General features: G+C 48.0%; 2 protein-coding genes across 2 annotated transcripts in view; both read left to right on the plus strand.

Annotated features, from left to right (window-relative positions):
• The window catches only part of LOC137371070 (uncharacterized), a 75,120-nt gene extending 73,796 nt beyond the window's left edge, over positions 1-1,324 (plus strand). The window contains exon 3 of the mRNA XM_068032968.1: positions 1,048-1,324. Within this exon, the coding sequence (XP_067889069.1) occupies positions 1,048-1,284 (237 nt within the window). The 3' untranslated portion in view covers positions 1,285-1,324. The remainder of the gene's footprint in view (positions 1-1,047) is intronic.
• The window catches only part of LOC137371058 (dynein heavy chain domain-containing protein 1), a 373,825-nt gene that overhangs the window by 216,461 nt on the left and 137,782 nt on the right, over positions 1-19,582 (plus strand). The window contains exons 17-21 of the mRNA XM_068032957.1: positions 2,062-2,125; positions 3,411-3,536; positions 4,013-4,116; positions 8,162-11,477; positions 12,326-12,464. Of these exons, the coding sequence (XP_067889058.1) occupies positions 2,062-2,125; positions 3,411-3,536; positions 4,013-4,116; positions 8,162-11,477; positions 12,326-12,464 (3,749 nt within the window). The remainder of the gene's footprint in view (positions 1-2,061; positions 2,126-3,410; positions 3,537-4,012; positions 4,117-8,161; positions 11,478-12,325; positions 12,465-19,582) is intronic.

The following is a 19,582-nucleotide window of genomic DNA, read 5'->3' on the forward strand; positions in this document are numbered from 1 at the left end:
AGGGAATGGGAGGGCAGATTTAGGTGAAGTGCTCCACGATAAGCTGATCTCAGAGCTCCAGCAGGTAGGGGTTCTGTTAGTTGTTGCCTCTCCTCTGCTTCCTCCTCTTGTCCCTGTTCCTCCTTTTGCACATTGCTGCCCAGCTGGTAGCAAAGTTGAGTCCCTCATGCTGGGGAAATAATCTGGTTCCCAGATGTTGGAACGAATCACACTTTAAACTTGGAAAAGGCTGGAGTCAGTCTAGTTTATTTCAGCACCATGCTTTTGCTGTAGAACCTGGTTGAACTGGTTGTTGTGTTAAATATGACATGACTCCCCAGTGCAGCCGTGAATGAGCACCCACCCACCACCCACCCCCCCCCTCCCCCCCCCCCCCCCCACTGGAACACTTACACATAACAACTAGTTCCTAGCTAATTAGTTCCTAACACTTTATAGATAGTATAACAATATATACATATATAACGACAACAATCTGGATAGCCAGTCAGGGATGAATGGCAAACTCCTCCCAGTTGGCACAGTCCAGGCAACAGAAGCATTGCTTGAGCATGCCAATTGTTTGATTGATGATGTTCCTTGTGGTAGCATTGCCCTTGTTGTAGGTGTGCTCCGCAGCTACACATGTGTTCCTGAGACCAGTCATAAGCCATGTCAAAAGGGGGCTACTTTGTCACCCAATATTCAGCCTGCAACTGGCCAACCTGGTTGGAATAAAGAAAGCAAAGTGGGCTGATGCAGAATGAAAGACTGCTGCCCGGATAGGTCACAAACCAGCTGTATATCGATCGAGGCTGTGGATTTCCTTTCGATGCAGAAAGATACCAAACTGGTAATTGACAATGTGTGCACAGTCAGTTGATTCTGGACCTTGGGAAGCCTGCGCAAGCATGCAGGTGAAACTTAGTGCTGTCTGATCTTGCTTCATTCTGTGGATAGAGAAGGAGATATAGCTGTTCCTCATAACATAGAGAGAATTGGTGACCTCCCAGATATGCCTGCGGATTGCACACTATCAGATATTGCTCACCCTCCTGTTCTTTTCAGATCTTGGTCAAAGCCAGGAAGGAGTTTGATCTTCAACAACTCCTGCAGTCAGTGGAGAAATTCTGGCAGCGTTATGAGTTCAAACTTGTCACACACATTGCAGTGGTTAATTATCAACAACCTCATCCTGACAAATCCCAAAGACCTCAAGGTGGAAAGCTGCAACAGCCTCAAGAAGGTTGGGCTGCCAAAAACAGTGGAACATTGGTTCTTATCGGTAAGAATGGACTGGCATAGCCTGGAATACGTAAACATTCATTGGAATGGTAAAACGCCACTGTGCCTCAACTTAACCATTCATTTTACAGGGATCTTCCCTCTCCAACCCCACCGGTCATCCCTCAGCCTTTTCTTTTCTAGGGAAAAGAGCCCCCGTCTGTTCAATCTTTCCTGATCGATACAATCTCTCAGTTCTGATGTCACCCATGTGAACTTTTTCAGCTTCTTCTCCAGTCTTTTTTATAATATTGACAGTGAAACTGTTCACAGTACTCCAAGTGTTTCACCAAGTTTAACATCATTTCTCAGCTTTGCAGTTGCATCTCTCTGGAAATGAATCTCAGTGCTTGTTTTTTAAAAATTGTTTTATTAATCTGTCTCACTATTTCAGTGATTTGTGTATCTGTACCCCAGGTCCCTCTGTTCCTCTTCCCCATTCAGATTCCTACTTTCCAAGCAATGTGTGGCCTCCTTATCCTTCCTACCAAAATCTAATACCTCACACCAAAATCTAATACCTCACACTAACTATATTGAAGTTTATTTGCCAGTTACATGCTCTTCTCAATTTTATTTATGTTTTCCTGTATTTTGTCGCAGTCCTCCTCTATATTAACTACACCCCTCAAATTGCCTCAGATTTTGAAATTACTATTCGGATTCCTGAATCCAAATTCTTTATGTAAATGTTGAACATCAGTGGTCCCAGCACCGATCCCTTTGGAACACCACTTCACCATTTGCCAGTCTGAGTAACTGCCTTTAACCCTCTACTCTCTGGTTTCTGTTTTGTAGCAGATGTGTTATCCATTCTGCTACTTGACACCTGATTCCACATGTTCTAACCTTAGCTGGGAAGGTACTATACCTTGCCCTTTGAAAAATCCAAATATATTACATCTACTACGTTACCCTTGTATAGACAAGGTTTCTGTTACTTCATCATAGAATTCAACAAGGTTGGTCAAGCATGACCTTCCTTTTTGGCTGGTCTCCCATATTCTACCCTCCATAAACTTGAAATCCTGGAGAATTAAAGGGAGACAGTGGTGTAGTGATAATGTCACTGAACGAGTAATCCTGGGGACATGGGTTCAAATCCCATCATGGCAGCTGGTGGAATTTGAATTTAATTAATCTGGTGCAGACATGATAGGCTGAATGGTCTTCTTCTGTGCTGTAATGTTTCTCCAGTTCATGCAAAACTCTGCAGCCCATGTTCTAACTCACACCAAGTCCCATTCCCCTATCACCCTGTACTCGCTGATCTACATTGGCTCTAGGTTAAACAATGCCTCAATTAAAAAAATTTCCATCCTTGTTTTCAAATCCCTCCATGGCCTCATCCTTCCCTATCTCTTTAACCTCCTCTAGCCCCTTGCCCCCTGTATCTCTGTAATTTCCTCCCAGGCCCAGAACCCTCCGAGATCTCTGCGCTCCTCTAAATCCACCCTGATTTTAATTGCTCCACCATTGGCGGCCGTGCCTTCAGTTGCCTGGGCCCTAAACTCCGGAATACCTTTGCTAAACCTCTCTGCCTCTCCCTCTCCTCCTTTAAGCTGCTCTTTAAAACCGGCCTCTTTGACCGAGCTTTTGGTCACCTGCCCATGTGGCTTCCCAAATCTCCTTATGTGGCTCAGTGTCAAATTTTGTTTTATCATGGCTCTGTGAAGTGCCTTGGGACATTTTATTGCAATAAAGATGCTATATAAATACAAGTTCTTGTTACTGCCAACCTTGGGTCTTAACAAGCCTGTAGCACATAGAAGGAAGGAAAGCTGAAGCTCTTGACATCCTTAGCAATGAGTTGCAGCAGGTAATGGTGCGATGACCCTCAATGGGAGTAGCTTAGTTACAATTGCAGCCAACCAGATTGGACATGACAGACTGAATTGTGCCCTTCTGTGCTGTACTATTCTATGATTCTATGAACACCAATCAGCTGGAAGGGGAAGGATGAGTTTGTAAGATGCCATACTTGGTGCTCAGGAGATAACAGGGCCAAGTTCAGAGGGAAACTGACCATAGTTGTAATAATAAAATGGACAAGGTCAGTTGTTACATTGAGAAAAGTTGGAGGCTAACATTGAGAGATGGGCTGGCTTTTGATGAAAGTCTAACATGTCTTCGTCTGATCGTCCCAGAAATGGAAAGGCTGAGATGGCATACTGAGGATAGTTTGATGACCCTGAGCATGATCGTGTCAACCTCAGCCCATGGAAATATCCAAGAAGACGCTGAGAAACTCATGGAAATGATCCAGCACTTTGGTAAGTCACCCAATCCACAGTCCGACATTGACAGTCTTCCTTCAAATGATCTCATGCCCTTTTCCCAAAACAGCCAGCTCTCTATCCACTGCTCCAAATCCCCTCCATCCAAGCCCCATTGCCTCCGTATCACCAACACATCATTCCCAGTGCACCCACAATCAACTACCCTGCTCCCCCTCAACACTCCCTCACTCCACTGCTACTGGCCCAGTCCTTCTGCACCCCACAATATCACAACCTAAACCTGAACCACCCTCCCAATATCCTCACACAACACTTTCCCTGCTCCTCACACACTCCATCAACCCTCACAACAGAACAATCCCACAAACAGTAAAAGATAGAGATAGATAGCCAGAAATAGAGATACGCGATCAACACACAAACCTGATGGTTACAAAGGAAGACTGTGTCCTGTGGGGAGACCTTCTCCTGCCCTTTGTGTTCCCACGTCTCCTTTTCTCGTTCCCCAGGAGAACTGCTGGATCTGTGGAAGATGTTTCAGGATAAATGGGTCTTTTTGCACCAAGTGTTTTATGAGATGGAGCTGAATGCGCGGAAACCTGATCCAAACCTGGTGAGTGACCACCGGTCAGAGTAAACCTAGAGAGAGATAGAGGAAAATGGATTGGAATCCCATTTATTCAAGGCTTTAAGGATAGCTTTTCCTTTGGAACTGCAAAGCACTCAGTTCCCAGACACAAAGTCAAGAAGGAAGAGAATGGGGAAGAGGGGAGGGGTTCAAGGTGGCGAGGAGCGAAGAGCCCCCTGTCTCCTCACCTGCCTCACCCTCTCCTCACTGCCCTCGCCCTCGCCTCACCTCCCTCACCCTCTCCTCACTATCCTCACCCTCTCACTCCCCTTGCCCTCTCCTCATCTGCCTCACCCTCTCTTCACCCCCTCGCCCTCGCCTCACCTCTCTCAGCCTCTCCTCACTGCCCTCGCCCTTGCCTCACCTCCCTCACCCTCTCCTCACTCCCCTCACCCTCTCACTCCCCTCGCCCTCTCTACACCTCCCTCGCCCTCTCTTCACCCCCTCGCCTCACCTCTCTCATTCTCTCCAAACCCTCGTGACCTCTCCTCACCTCCCTCACTCTCTCCTCACTGCCCTCGCCCTTGCCTCACCTCCCTCACCCTCTCCTCACTCCCCTCACCCTCTCACTCCCCTCGCTCTCTCTACACCTCCCTCGCCCTCTCTTCACCCCCTCGCCTCACCTCTCTCATTCTCTCCAAACCCCCGCACCTTTCTCCTCACCTCCCTCACCCTCTCCTCTCTGCCCTCGCCCTCGCCCTTGCCTCACCTCCCTCACCCTCTCCTCACTCCCCTCACCCTCTCCACACCTCCCTTGCCCTCTCTTCACCCCCTCGCTCTCGCCTCACCTCCCTCATCCTCTCCTCACCCCTTCACCCTCTCCTCACCTCCCTCAGCCTCTCCTCACTCCCCTCGCCCTCACCTCCCTTGCCCTCTCCTCACCCCCTCATCTCCTTCATCCTCTCCTCACCCCCCTCGCCCTCTCCTCACCTCCCTCATCCTCTCCTCACCCCCTCACCCTCTCCTCACCTCCCTCAGCCTCTCCTCACTCCCCTCGCCCTCACCTCCCTTGCCCTCTCCTCACCCCCTCGTCCTCACCTCATCTCCCTCATCCTCTCCTCACCCCCCTCGCTCTCTCCTCACCTCCCTCATCCTCCCCTCACCGTCTCCTCACTCCCCTCACCCTCTCCTCACCTCCCTTGCCCTCTCTTCACCCTCCTCGCCCTTGCTTCAGCTTCTTTACCCTCTTCTCACCGCTCTCGCCCTCTCCTCACCCTGCTCGCCTTCTCCTCACCCCGCTCGCCCTCTCTTCAACTCCTTCACCCTCTCCTCACCTCCTTCGCCCTCTCCTCACCTCCCTCGCCCTCTCCTTACCCCTCGCCCTCTCCTTACCCCTCACCTCGCTCGCCCTCTGCTTACCCCCTCACCCTCTCCTCACCCCTTCACCCTCTCCTCACCTCCCTCATCCTCCTCATCCCCCTTTCCCTCTCCTCACCTCCCTTGCCTTCTCCTCACCCCCCTTGCCCTCGCTTCATCTCCCTCGCCCTCTCCTCACCCCCTTACCCTCTCCTCACCTCCCTCAGCCTCTCCTCACTCCCCTCGCCCTCACCTCCCTTGCCCTCTCCTCACCCCCTCGTCCTCACCTCATCTCCCTCATCCTCTCCTCACCCCCCTCGCTCTCTCCTCACCTCCCTCATCCTCCCCTCACCGTCTCCTCACTCCCCTCACCCTCTCCTCACCTCCCTTGCCCTCTCCTCACCCTCCTCGCCCTTGCTTCAGCTTCTTTACCCTCTTCTTATCGCTCTCGCCCTCTCCTCACCCTGCTTGCCCTCTCCTCACCCCGCTCGCCCTCTCTTCAACTCCTTCACCCTCTCCTCACCTCCTTCGCCCTCTCCTCACCTCCCTCGCCCTCTCCTTACCCCTCGCCCTCTCCTTACCCCTCACCTCGCTCGCCCTCTGCTTACCCCCTCACCCTCTCCTCACCCCTTCACCCTCTCCTCACCTCCCTCATCCTCCTCATCCCCCTTTCCCTCTCCTCACCTCCCTTGCCTTCTCCTCACCCCCCTCGCCCTCGCTTCATCTCCCTCGCCCTCTCCTCACCCCCTCACCCTCTCCTCACCTCCCTCACCCTCTCCTCACCCCCTCGCCTTCTTCTCACCCCCCTCGCCTTCTTCTCACCGCCTTCGCTCTATCCTCATCCCCTCACCCTCTCCTCAGCTCCCTCACCCTATCCTCACCCTCTCGCCCTCTTCTCACCACCCTCGCCCTCTCCTCACCCTCTCTTCACCTTCCTCGCCTCCTTATGTCCATCACCCTTCCTCACTCCCTCGCCCTCTCCTCATCCCCCCTTGTTCTCCTCACCTCTCTCATCCTCTCCTCACTTCCTCATCCTCCCATCACCTCCCTCATCCTCTCCTCACCTCCCTCATCCTCTCCTCACCTCCCTCATCCTCTCCTCACCTCCCTCACCCTCTCCTCACTCCCTTCACCCTCTACTCACTCCCTTGCCCTTCCCTCATCCCCTCGCCCTCGCCTCATCTCCCTCGCCCTCTCCTCACCTCCCTCATCCTCTCCTCACCCCCTTGCCCTCTCCTCACCTCCCTCATCCTCTCCTCACCTCCTTCACCCTTTCCTCAATCCCCTGGCCCTCCCCTCACCCCCCTCGCCCTCTCCTCACCTCTTTCACCGTCTCCTCACACCCCTCGCCCTCTCCTCACCCCGCTCGCCCTCTCCTCACCTCACCTCCTCACCCTCTCACCTCCCTCGCCCGCTCCTCACCTCCCTCGCCCTCTCCTCACCTCCCTCGCCCTCTCCTTACCCCTTGCCCTCTCCTCACCTCCCTCATCCTCTCCTCACCCCCTTGCCCTCTCCTCACCTCCCTCATCCTCTCCTCACCTCCCTCATCCTCTCCTCACCCCCCTGCCCTCTCCTCACCCCCCTTGCCCTCTCCTCACCTCCCACCCTCTCCTCACCCCTCACCCTCTCCTCACCCCCTCACCCTCTCCTCACCCCCTCACCCTTTCCTCACCCCTTCACCCTTTCCTCACCCCTTCGCCCTCTCCTCATCCCCTCGCCCTCTCCTCATCCCCTCGCCCTCTCCTCACCCCCTCACCCTCTCCTCATCTCCCTCACCCTCTCCTTACTCCTTGCCCTCTCCTCACCCCCCCACCCCCTCACCCTCTCCTCACCCTCCCCTCACCCCCTCACCCTCTCCTCTCCCCCTCACCCCCCTCACCCCCTCACCCTCTCCTCACCTCCCTCACCCTCTCCTCACCCCCTCACCCTCTCCTCACCCCCTTACTCTCTCTTTTTCCTCATACTATCTAGATATAAAGATCCAGCCTTGGATCCACCTTTCCCTCATCTCAAAATTTAATCACCGTAAGATGTTGGTATCTTGTCTCCCCAAGTTGAAAAATGCTTCCCTAATCTTCCAAACTCCAGGGAATATATCGGTCCTCATAATTTAATCCTTTTAGCCCTGGTATCATTCTGGTGTATCTGTTCTGAATACCCTCCAAGGCCAGTATCTCCTTCCTGAAGTGCAGGCCCCAGAACTGAGCACAGTGACTCCAGATGGGGTCTCACCAGGGCTCCGTACGACAGCAGCATCATTTCCATTCCTACTTTGAGATAAATGCCAGTGTTTCATTAGCCTGTTTAATTGTTTTTTGTACCTGTCCACTAGCTTTTAGTGATTTTTGTATTTGAGCCCCTAAATCTCTCTGCCCACCCACAATTCCAAGCTTCCAGGCATTTCTTAGGTATAAAGCTCTCCATCTCCTGCTGCCTGACATTCTACACTGGCTCACAGGCCTCCTGCCACTTATCTTCTGTTCCTGCTGGACAACTGACCAGAGGCAGGCTTACAAGGCCCAGGAGTTAGAAACCAGCCCTGGCACTGCTTTGGGTAAGGGTCTCCACTCGCTTGATACCCACATGGGTTAAAATGGTGCCCAGAGGATCAGGATAAAAGCCAGGGAAATGTTAGGAGAGAGAGTGGTGGAGTGGTGTAGGGATGGGACTGTGTGTGTTCTGGAGCAGGTCGTTCCATCAATGCTTCATGGGCTGTGCTACACTTGTTTCACAGATGTTGAAGATTAAAGAGGTGGATGGATTGTATCGCCGAGTGATTCAAGCCCTGTCCACAAATCCCTCGGTACTATCCGTCATCCTCTCCCAAGACACCAAAAAGTACCAGGGAATGACCCTCAGGATGATCTTCAGCAGTGGAATTGCAGCCATGGAGGAGATCATTCTGCAGATGTATCATCTTCTCGAATCAGCCCGACAGGAATTCACCCGGCTTTATTTCCTCAGCAACGATGACTTGTTGCATTTGCTCACCCTGCAAAGTGATCCCCGCAAACTGCTGCCTTTTGTGAAGAAGTGTTTTCGGAGTGTGCAGGACCTTGACTATGAATTAAACAGCAGTCCTGGCCTGGAATTGCTCTTGCCCAGGGTCAGAGTGTTGGCCATCTATGGTGACCTGCAGGAAAAAGTGAATCTGACCCCCCCATTGGAGCCCACCTTCAGCACCATACCATGGTTACGGAGCCTGGAGCTGAGGATTCAACAAAGCCTTTTCCGTTCCCTGGAGACCTGCATCACAGAGAGGACAGCCTTGGCAAGGGAAATAAACAGCACAATCATGATGGAATCTGCAGCCAGATCTGAAGCCTACAAGGCAGCACAGTTCATGAAGCACATTTCAAAATTAGCCAGCAGTTTCCCAGTCCAGTGCATCCTGATCGCGGAAGAGATTTGTTGGCATAGTGACATGGTGAAAGTGTTGTTCAAGAGATCAGCCAGTAAAGAGTGGTTTAAGATTCTCTACAGCACAAAAATCGACAGATTGGTGATGAGCGTTCGTGGGTACTGCAAACGCTCAACCTGGGGGCCTGAGGACCCGCGCATCCTCTCCTTGCTGAAGTGTTTAGTTACCATGTCAATCAATCACAGGGATATTGGTGACAATCTCATGGCCTCAAACATCGAATCTGAGGCTTCATTCGAGTGGCAAAAACTCATAAAGTATCAATTTGATTTGAATTGGATTTTTCCCAAGAGAGAATCCATGAAGCCATCGGTCAGCTACTTTGGACTGTCAGTGCCTGGTGGAGACCACAGCCAGTTTGGTCTAAGATGCTACGTCAATGTCCTGGGCAGTAACTTTCATTACGACTACGAGTATGTTGGCACGAAACATTGGTTTGTGCAGACTCCACAGACCGAGAGAATGTGCCTGGCATTAGTTCTTGCTCTTCAAAACTTTAATCCTTGTGCACTCGTCGGGTCATGTGGCACTGGCAAGGCTACAACCCTTTCGCATTTGGCCAAGGCACTCGGCTATCAGCTGGTCATCCTCCACTGCTGTAAGGACATGAACTTGGCTTTCATCACCCGTGTGCTGAGTGGTGCCATTCAATCAGGGGCCTGGCTAGTCCTGGAAAACACTGACGCAATGGCACCGGGAACATTGTCCATACTGGGCCAGCACTTGACCACAATCCAGAATTCCTACAGGCAATTAATCACAAAAGATAATTCCAACACATCCTACAAGGACCAAGGCATTGGTCCTTACAGAAAGGTGTTAGGAACAAGCCTGCCTAATGTAACAGGAAGCGAGGGCTTGAACACCAGGCACAGATATAGCTGGAGCTCTGAGGACATGAGGCAGTTTGATCCAACCGCGCTGGGAAGCATTATGTTTGCAGGAAACGTCATCCCGGCCAGAGTGAACTACAGTGCTTTCGTGACTCTTCGAACATTTGATTCGAGCGCCACGATTCCCGAGAACCTGCGGATAGTGTTGAGGCCGGTCAGTGTGATCCAGCCGGATGTTAAGGTGATCACTGAGGTGAAGCTCTTCTCCGTTGGCTTTTTAAAAGCCTCTCATTTATCTAGAAAAATTCTATTGTTCTTCGAGGTGGCCAAGGATTCTGGTTCCATCACAGATTACTGCTACTTACCAATGATGGATAAAGTTATAGACACAGCAGCAAAAGTCCTTTACCAAACGCTGCAGCCAAAGAACCCAGAAATGGGCAGCAATCTGGGCACAGGGCATTCAAATCGCTCTGGGCCTTTACAGGCTCAAGCCCAACATGAACTGAAGGGGGATGGAGGAGATAGTGGCATTGATGGAGGTGCAGAGAAGTCAGACACTGTAGCACAGTGTCTGTTAGGACGTCATCAGCAGACAGACAACCCAACCTCAACAAGCACGGCCAATGAGGCAACAGAGCTACCAAACATCATATGGAGTTTCTCAGGGTCTGACACAGTTGGGAATATCTTTGAATCTATACTCTTGGTTGAAGAGTATTCAGTCCTGAAAGCTCTCACTATAACTCTCTTCCCAACTGTGTCAGACCCTGAGAAACTCCATAGCCTAAAGAATTTACTGATAAACCTGTTCCCCAAGTCCTGTGTACCTCCTTATGAGCTGGAACACCATCCCAATCTCCTGTCTGCCATTAAACAGGAGCTTCTGGACACAGACCATCAAGTGACCCAGGAAATAGTTGATAATATTCTTGCACTTTACCAAGCTCTAAAGATCAGCAAAGGAGTGATAATGTTTGGTCCTTCAGGAAGTGGCAAGACAACCTCATACAGGACTTTGTCAAGGACAATGAATCAATTGGCCAGAAATGAACTCAAGGATGCAGCGGATCAGTTGAATGGCACTGGCCCCACACACAGAACGGTGCAAGTCTCGGTCATTTTCCCAAACAGCCTATCCATAGAGGAGCTTCTGGGAGCCATGGACCATCAGACTTGGAAGAATGGGATTCTGTCCAAGTGGCTGAGTGAAGCTGAGAGTTGGCCCCAGGCCAGGGCACTTGTGAAAGAGTTCAAGTCACCCCAAGTGAAACCCTATCACTGCCCTGAACCACTCAGGTGGATCGTGTTGGACGGTGAGCTTTGTTTAGACTGGATGGGTCCCATCAGCAGTTTGTTGGCTCATGGCCATCGCCTCACTCTTTCCAATGGGGAACAGATATCCCTGGCAGAATCTACTTCCCTTATTCTGGAAATCGGTGACCTTAGCAGCGCTGCTCCCTCAGCAGTAACCTGGTGCAACCTGGTGCATTGCCAGGGCAGTGACATGTGGAAGGCTGTGCTGGCCCACATGATGGAGAAGATTTACAATAACTACATTGTGCCACGGGAGATGGTCGAGGTGTGGACAAGACTCAGTCAGGATCTAGTTCCCAAAACTCTGGCATTCTTGGAGCAGCACTGTGCCTCCGCACTGACCCACCAAGCAGACTACGTCATGGTCAAACAGAACAAAGTGGCCTTTGGGTTGCAGGAGGTGATGTCATTCAGGAGCATTCTTAATGCCCTCCTGGACAAACACTTGTCACGTGACCAAAAACAAGAGGATGCAGTAGGTAAGGTCAATGACCCCAGGCACAGGCACAATAGGTGAGGGATGTAATGCCGGGACCAGAACAATGAGCATTCCAGGGGCGCACTGTCTCTCAATCCCAGGACAGGTACAGCATGGGGTCAGATATAGAGTTAAGCTCCCTCCACACTGTCCCCATCAAACACTCCCAAAACAGGTACAGCACGGGGTTAGATACAGAGTAAAGCTCCCTCTACACTGTTCCCATCAAACACTTCCAGCTCAGGTACAGCACGGGGTTAGATACAGAGTAAAGCTCCCTCTACACTGTCCCCATCAAACACTCCCGAGGACAGGCACAGCACGGGGTTAGATACAGAGTAAAGCTCCCTCTACACTGTCCCATCAAACACTCCCTAGGACAGGCACAGCACAGGGTTAGATACAGAGTAAAGCTCCCTCTACACTGTCCCATCAAATACTTCCAGGGCAGGTACAGCATCCATCTCCAGACGAAGCTCCCTCCCCGGGATGATACTGAACCTCCAAACAAGACTGCGGTCTATATTAAGTTCCTGATCTCAGTTTGGGCAGTGGTCTGGACCCTGGAATCAGCTCCCAGTGCCCCAGAATTAGCCAGGGGCTAGATCGGCTTCTTACCACTGCCACCCTGTCAGTATGTCCATATCTTAGTGTTGGGTGAAGCCAGGCTCAGATCCAGCTTTGATCTGGCTGTGATGCCTCTCATGGATGAATGGCCAGCATCATATGTAGAAATTGGTGATGTGGTGGAGTCCGTGGGACTGCAGGTAGTGGCTTCAGGAGGCCAATGAATGGTTCAAGTCCCAGCTTTGTATTTTTGGGGGAATGATATTAATTTTTCTATTGAAGGTGTGAACCAGACCACCCCACTCTCTCATCACCAACGATCCCGCCTCGATGACAGTATCCTGCCCAAGGACAACATGCTGGCCAGGAATATACTTGCAGTGGCTTACATTTGGGGTTTTGGAGGACATCTTCACTCGAGGTACTGTCAGTCACCCTCAGCCTCAGATCAAAGTCAGTATGGGTGGAAATTAGGAATAGCAAGAATCAGAAAACACTAGTGGGAGTAGTTTACAGGCCCCCGTAACAGTAATTATACCATTGGACAGAACATTAAACAAGAAATTATTGGATCTTGTAACAAAGGCAATGTAATAATGGTGGGGGACTTTAATCTCCATGTAGACTGGGATAATGAAATTGGCAAGAGTGATCTAGATGAAGGGTTTATGGAATGTTTTAGGGATCGTTTTTGGAGCAATACGTTGTAGAACCAATTAGAGATAAAGCAGTCTTAGATCTAGTATTGTGTAATGAAGCAGGGTTAATTAGTAATGTCATAGTAAAAGATCCACTGGGAAATAGTGATCATAATACCATTGAATTCCATGTTAAGTTTGAAAATGACATGCTCCAATCACAAGCAAGAATCTTAAACAAAGCTAATTATGTGGGCATGAGGGGAGAACTGGCTACGGTAAATTGGGTGAATAGACTGAAAGGTATGCCGGTAAATGAACAGTAGGAAATCTTTAAAGAAACAATTCAAAATGTTCAACAAAAAATATTCCATTGAAAAACAAAAACTCAGCAAGAAAGACCCATCCATGGCTCACTCAGGAAGTTAAGGATAGTATTAGATTAAAAGAAGAGGCTTACAATGTTGCAAAAAGTAGTAGCAAGTCTGCGGATTGAGAGTGTTTTAGAAACCAGCAAAGGGCCACCAAAAAGTCGATAAAAAAAGGAAAAAATAGAATGAGTAAACTAGCCAGTAATACAAAAATAGATTGTAAGTGGTTTTATAGGTATATAAAAAGGAAGAGAGTAGCTAAAGTAAATGTTGGTCCCTTAGAAGCAGAGACAGGGGAGGGTGTAAATGCATTGGAAGCGGTTCAAAGAAGGTTTACTAGACTGATACCTGGAATGGGCGGGCTATCTTATGAGGAAAAATTGGACAGGCTAGGCTTGTATCCGCTGATATTTTGAAGTGTAAGAGGCAACTTGATTGAAACACATAAGATACTGAGGGGTCTTGGCAGGATGGATATGGAAAATATGTTTCCCCTTGTGGGAGAATCTAGAACTAGGGGTCACTGTTTAAAAATAAGGGGTCACCCGTTTAAGACAGAGATGAGGAGAAATTCTTCTCTCAGAGGGTCGTGAGTCTTTGGAACTCTCTTCCGCGAAAGGCGATGGAAGCAGAGTCTTTGAATATTTTTAAGGCAGACATAGCTATATTCTTGATATGCAAGGGAGTGAAAGGTTATCGGGGGTAGGTGTTGATGTGAGAAATCAGTTCAGCCATGAACTTATTGAATGGCGGAGCGGTCTGGGGGGCCTACTCCTGCTCCTAATTTCTATGTTGGTATGTAAATTATCCTGGGGAATGAGGAAATAGCAGAGGCAGTGAACCAATATTTTGTGTCTCTCTTCACAGTAGAAAACATAAGTTTCTATTATCAGAAATGGACCGTAACCTAGGGTCTAAAGAGAGTGAGGAAATTAAGGAAATTAATATCAGCAGAGATAAAGTATTGGAGAAACTTAAGGGACTAAAATCTGACAAATCCCCAGGACCTGATACCCTACACCCTAGGATTCTAAAAGAGATTTTCCAAAATTCCTTAGATTCACAAATGGTCCCATCAGACCGGAAGTTGGCAAATGTTACACCACTTTTCAAGAAAGGAGGGAGAGAGAAAACAGGGAATTATAGGCCAATTAACCTAAAATCAGTTGTTGGGAAAATGTTGGAATCTATTATTAAGTCTTAACAATGTACTTAGAAAAGCACAGTATGATTAGAGCAAGTCAACATGGTTTTACTAAAGGGAAATCCTGTTTGACAAAGGGTAGATAAAGGGGAACCAGTAGATGTAGTATACTAGGATTTCCAAAGGCATTCGATAAGGTGTCACACAAAAGGTTAACAGGCAAGATAGGGGCTCATGGAGTTGGGGTAATATATTCACATGGATAGAGGATTGGTTAACAGACAGGAAGCAAAGACTGGGCATAAATGGAGTATTTTCAAGTTGGCAGGCAGTTAATAATAGAGTGCCGCAAGGATCAGTGCTGGGGCCTCAGCTATTTACACTCCATATTAATGACTTAGATGAAGAGACAGAGAGTAATGTATCTAAGTTTGGTGATGATACAAAGCTAGGTGGAAAGATAAGCTGTGGGGAGGATGTAGAGAGGCTGCAAAGAGATATAGACAGGTTATGTGAGTGGGCAACAAGATGGCAGATGGAGTACAATGTAGGGAAGTGTGAAGTTAATCAATTTGGTCATAAGAATAGAAAAGCAGCATACTTTTTCAAAGGTGTGAAACTTGTAAGTGTCGCTATTCAAAGAAACTTGGGTGTGCTTGTACAAGGAGCACAGACAGTTAGCATGCAGGTGCAGCAAGCAAATAGGAAGGCAAATGGCATGTTGGCCTTTATTGTAAGGGGATTGGAGTACAGGGGTAAAGAAGTATTGCTACAATTGTATAGGGTTTTGGTGAGACCACATCTAGAATATTGTGTGCAGTTTTGATCTCAACATTTATGAAAGGATATATTTGCATTGGTCCCTGGGATGAGGGGGTTGTCCTATGATGAGAGGCTGAGTAAATTGGGCCTATATTCACTTGAGTTTAGAAGAATGAGAGGCCATCGAATTGAAACATACAAGATTCTGAAGGGGTTGGATAGGATAGACACTGAGAGATTGTTTCTGCTGGTCAGGGAATCTAAAACACGGGGGCACAGTCACAGGATAAGAGAACGATCATTGAGGACTGAGATGAGGAGAAATTACTTCACTCAAAGGGTTGTGAATCTTTGGAATTCTCTATCCCAGAGGTTGTGGATGCTCCATCGTTGAATATATTTAAGGCTGCAATAGACAGATCTTTGTCCTTTCAGGGAATTGAGGGATATGGGGGGGGGGGGGGATGCGTTAAAGTGGAATTGAATCCTAAGATCAGCCATGATTGTATTGAATGGTGGAGCAGGCTCGATGGGCCATACGGTCTACTCCTGCTCCTACTTCTTGTGTTCTTGTGTTCCTCTCCTGCTACACCTTTCTGTGGAAACCAAATCAAAGGGACAGAGCAAGAAAAATCACAGTTTACTAACTGGAAAGGTTTAATTCTCATGATAAAGCCTGGAGATCAAATCTTTCCATGGCCTGGCCCTCCTTATCTCTGTAATCTCCTCCAGTCATACAATCATCTGAGATTTCTGTGCTCCTCTAATTCTGGCCTCTTGAGCATCCCCGATTTTAATCGCTTCACCATTGGTGGCCATGCTTTCAGCTGCCTGGGCCCTAAGCTCAGGAATTCCTTCCCTAAACCTCTCCACCTCGCTTTCTTCCTTTAAGGCTGTCCTTAAAAACCTAGGAACATAGGAACCGGAGGCCATTCAGCCCCTCAAGCCTGTCCCACCATTCAGTGGCTGATCTGTGACCGAACTCCATATATCCGCCTTTGGCCCATATCCCTTAATACCTTTGGTTAACAAAAATCTGTCAATCTCAGATTTAAAATTACCAATTGATCTAGCATCAGTTGCCATTTGTGGAAGAGAATTCCAAACTTCTACTACCCTTTATATGTCGAAGTATTTCCTAGTTTCACTCCTAAAAGGTCTGGCTCTAATTTTTAAACTATGTCCCCTCGTCGTAGACTCCCCAACCAGTGGAAATAATTTCTCTCTATCTATTCTATCTGTTCTCCTTAATATCTTTGATCAAATCACCCCTTAACCTTCTAAATTTCAAGGAATACAATCCCAGTTTATGCAATGTCTTGTAATCTAACCCTTGGAGTCTAGGTATCATGGACTCTGCACTGCACGCCCTCCAAGGCCAATATATCCTTCCTAAGGTGTGGTGCCCAGAACTGCGCACAGCAACTCCCGGTGTGGTCCAACCAAGAGTCATAGAGTTGTTTACAGCACAGAAGGAGGCCATTCGGCACTTCGAGTCCATGCTGGCTCTCCGCAGAGCAATCCAGTCAGTCCCACACCCCCGCTCAATCCCCGTAGCCCTGCAAGTTTATTTCCTTCACGTGACCATCCAACTTCCTTTTGAAGTCAGTGATCGTCTCCACTTCCACCACCCTTGTGGGCAGAGTTCCTGGTCATTACCACCCGCTGTGTAAAAAAGTTCTTCCTCATATTCCTCCTGCATCTCTTGCCCAAAACCTTCAATCTGTGTCCCCTAGTCCTTGTACTATTTGTTAATGGGAACAGATTCGCCTTGTCTAATTTATCTAAGCCTGTCATAATCTCGTACACTTCTATAAATCTCCCCTCAATCTCCTTTGCTCCAGGGAGAACAACACCAGCTTCTCCAACCTAACCTTGTAACTAAAATCCTCCATCCCTGGAACCATTCTGGTAAATCTCCGCTGCACCCTCTCAAGGACCTCACATCCTTCCTAAAGTGTGGTGACCAGAACTGGAGTTGGGGCAATACTCCAGTTGGGGCCTAACTAGAGCTTTATAAAGGTTCAGCATAACTTCCCTGCTTTTGTACTCAATGCCTCTAGTTATGAAGCCCAAGATCCCATAGGGTTTGCTAATTACTCTCTCAGTATGTGCTGCCACCTTCAAAGATCGATACACATGCAACCCCAGGTCTCACTGTTGCTGCACACTCTTTAGAACTGTGTCATTAAGTCTATATTGCCAATTCACTGTTGCTTCTGCAAAAATGCATCACCTCACACTTCTCTGTATGAAATTCCATCTGCCACCTCTCTGCCCATTCTGCCAGCCTATCTATGTCCTGTTGCTGGTGGTTCATTTCATCCTCACTGTTTGCCTCGTCTCCAAGTTTGGTGTCATCAGCAGATTTTGAAATTTTACTCTATTCCAAGATCCAAGTCATTTATATATAGCAAAATGTCAGTGGTCCCAGCACTGTCCCTTGGGGAACACCACTGTCTACCATCCTCCAGTCTGAAAAATAACCATTTACTACAACTCACTGTTTTCAGTTCTTGAGCCAGTTTTTTTTTTATCCAATTGGACATTGACACTCCTATTCCAAGAGTCTCAATTTTGTTTACCAGCCTTTTACTTTATCAAACTCTTCCTCAAAATCTACATCAACAACATCCACCGCAATCCCTTCATCAACCTTCTCTGTTACTTCATCAAGAAATTCAATTAGATGAGTCAAGCATGATCTGCCTTTTACAAATCCATGCCGGCTATCCTCAATTAACTCAAAGCTCTCCAAGTTCCTGTTGAGTTTTTGTTTCTAAAACCTTACCCACCATTAATGTTAAACTAACTGGCCTGTAGTTGCTAGGACTGTCCTTACACCCTTTCCCCCCTGATTCCCATGGACTCCAGTTTTGCAAGGGCTCCTTGATGCCACACTCAGTCAAATGCAGCCTTGATGTCAAGGGCAGTCACTCTCACCTCAGCTTTTGAATTCACCCTTTTTGTTGTTCTTTCTTTTTTTTTTAATCAGCCTTTGGTGTTCTCTGTAACTTTTCCATTTGCTGAGACCAGTGCCATTTTTGCATTTTTGTATGCTTTTTCTTTTAGTTTTATGTTGTCTCTTACCTCTATAGTTGTCCGTGGCTGACTTTTTTGGCAAATAGAGCTCTTGCATCATAGGATATAGCGTAGAGGTAGATGATCAGCTATGATCTGTTTGAATGGCAGAGCAGGCTCAACGGGCCAAATGGCCTACTCATGCTCCTTTTTCCTATGATCCTAAAATATAAACTGGTTCTGTATCACATTGAATTCTCTTTTGAACACCTCCCCAGATCATCATCTGTTTTACAGATTTGCTCAGTTTATTGTGGACAGTCTCTGTCTCATCTCATTGAAGCTAACCTTACTTAAATCTAATATTTTAGTCATTCTAACTGAAACGTTAACTCTGTTTCACCCTCCATAGATGCTGCCTGACCTGCTGAGTATAACCAACACTTTCTGTTTTTATTTCCGTTTTCCAGCATCTGCAGTATTTTGCTTTTGCATTAGAATCTTGGCAGCTGTTTCACATTTATCCCTTTCAAACACTACATTGGACTCGATCATATTCTGGTGGCCATTAGATACATGCTCACATGCTGTTAAACTGTTGACTAAATCTGGCTCATTACTCATTGCTGTATCTAATATGGCCTGTCCATTTGTTGCAGTAAACTATCCTGAACACACTCAGGAAATTCAACAGAACATATGAACATATGAATTAGGAGCAGGAGTAGGCCACTTGGCCCTTTGAGCCTGCTCCGCCATTCAATAAGGTCATGGCTGAACTGATTACTCCACATTTCCACCTACCCCCGATAACCTTTCACCCCCTTGCTAATCAAGTTTAGTTTAGTTTAGTTTAGAGATACAGCACTGAAACAGGCCCTTTGGCCCACCGAGTCTGTGCCGACCATCAACCACCCGTTTACACTAATCCTACACTAATCCCATATTCATATCACATCCCCACCTATCCCTATATATTTCCCTACCACCTACCTATACTAGGGGCAATTTCTAATGGCCAATTTACCTATCAACCTGCAAGTCTTTTGGCATGTGGGAGGAAACCGGAGCACCCGGAGGAAACCCACGCAGACACAGGGAGAACTTGCAAACTCCACACAGGCAGTACCCGGAATTGAACCCGGGTCGCTGGAGCTGTGAGGCTACGGTGCTAACCACTGCGCCACTGTGCCGCCCTATCTACCTCTGTCTTAAAAACATTCAAAAAGTCTGCTTCCACCGCCTTCTGAGGAAGAGCGTTCCAAAGACTCATGACCCTCTGAGAGAAAAAGTTCTCCTCATCTCTGTCTTAAATGGGAGACCCCTTATTTTTAAACAGTGACCCTTAATTCGAGGTTCTCCCACAAAGGGAAACATCCTTTCCACATTCACCCTGTCAAGACCCCTCAGGATCTTATGTGTTTCAATCAAGTTGTCTCTTACTCTTCTAAATTCCAGCGGATACAAGCCTAGCCTGTCCAACCTTCCCTCAAAGATAGCCCGCACATTCCAGGTTTCAGTCTAATAAACCTTCTCTGTACTGCCTCCAATGCATTTACATCCTTCCTTAAATAAGGAGACCAGTACTGTACATAGTACTCCA

The sequence above is a fragment of the Heterodontus francisci genome, chromosome 6, assembly GCF_036365525.1.
Source record: "Heterodontus francisci isolate sHetFra1 chromosome 6, sHetFra1.hap1, whole genome shotgun sequence".
Taxonomy (NCBI): Eukaryota; Metazoa; Chordata; class Chondrichthyes; order Heterodontiformes; family Heterodontidae; genus Heterodontus; species Heterodontus francisci.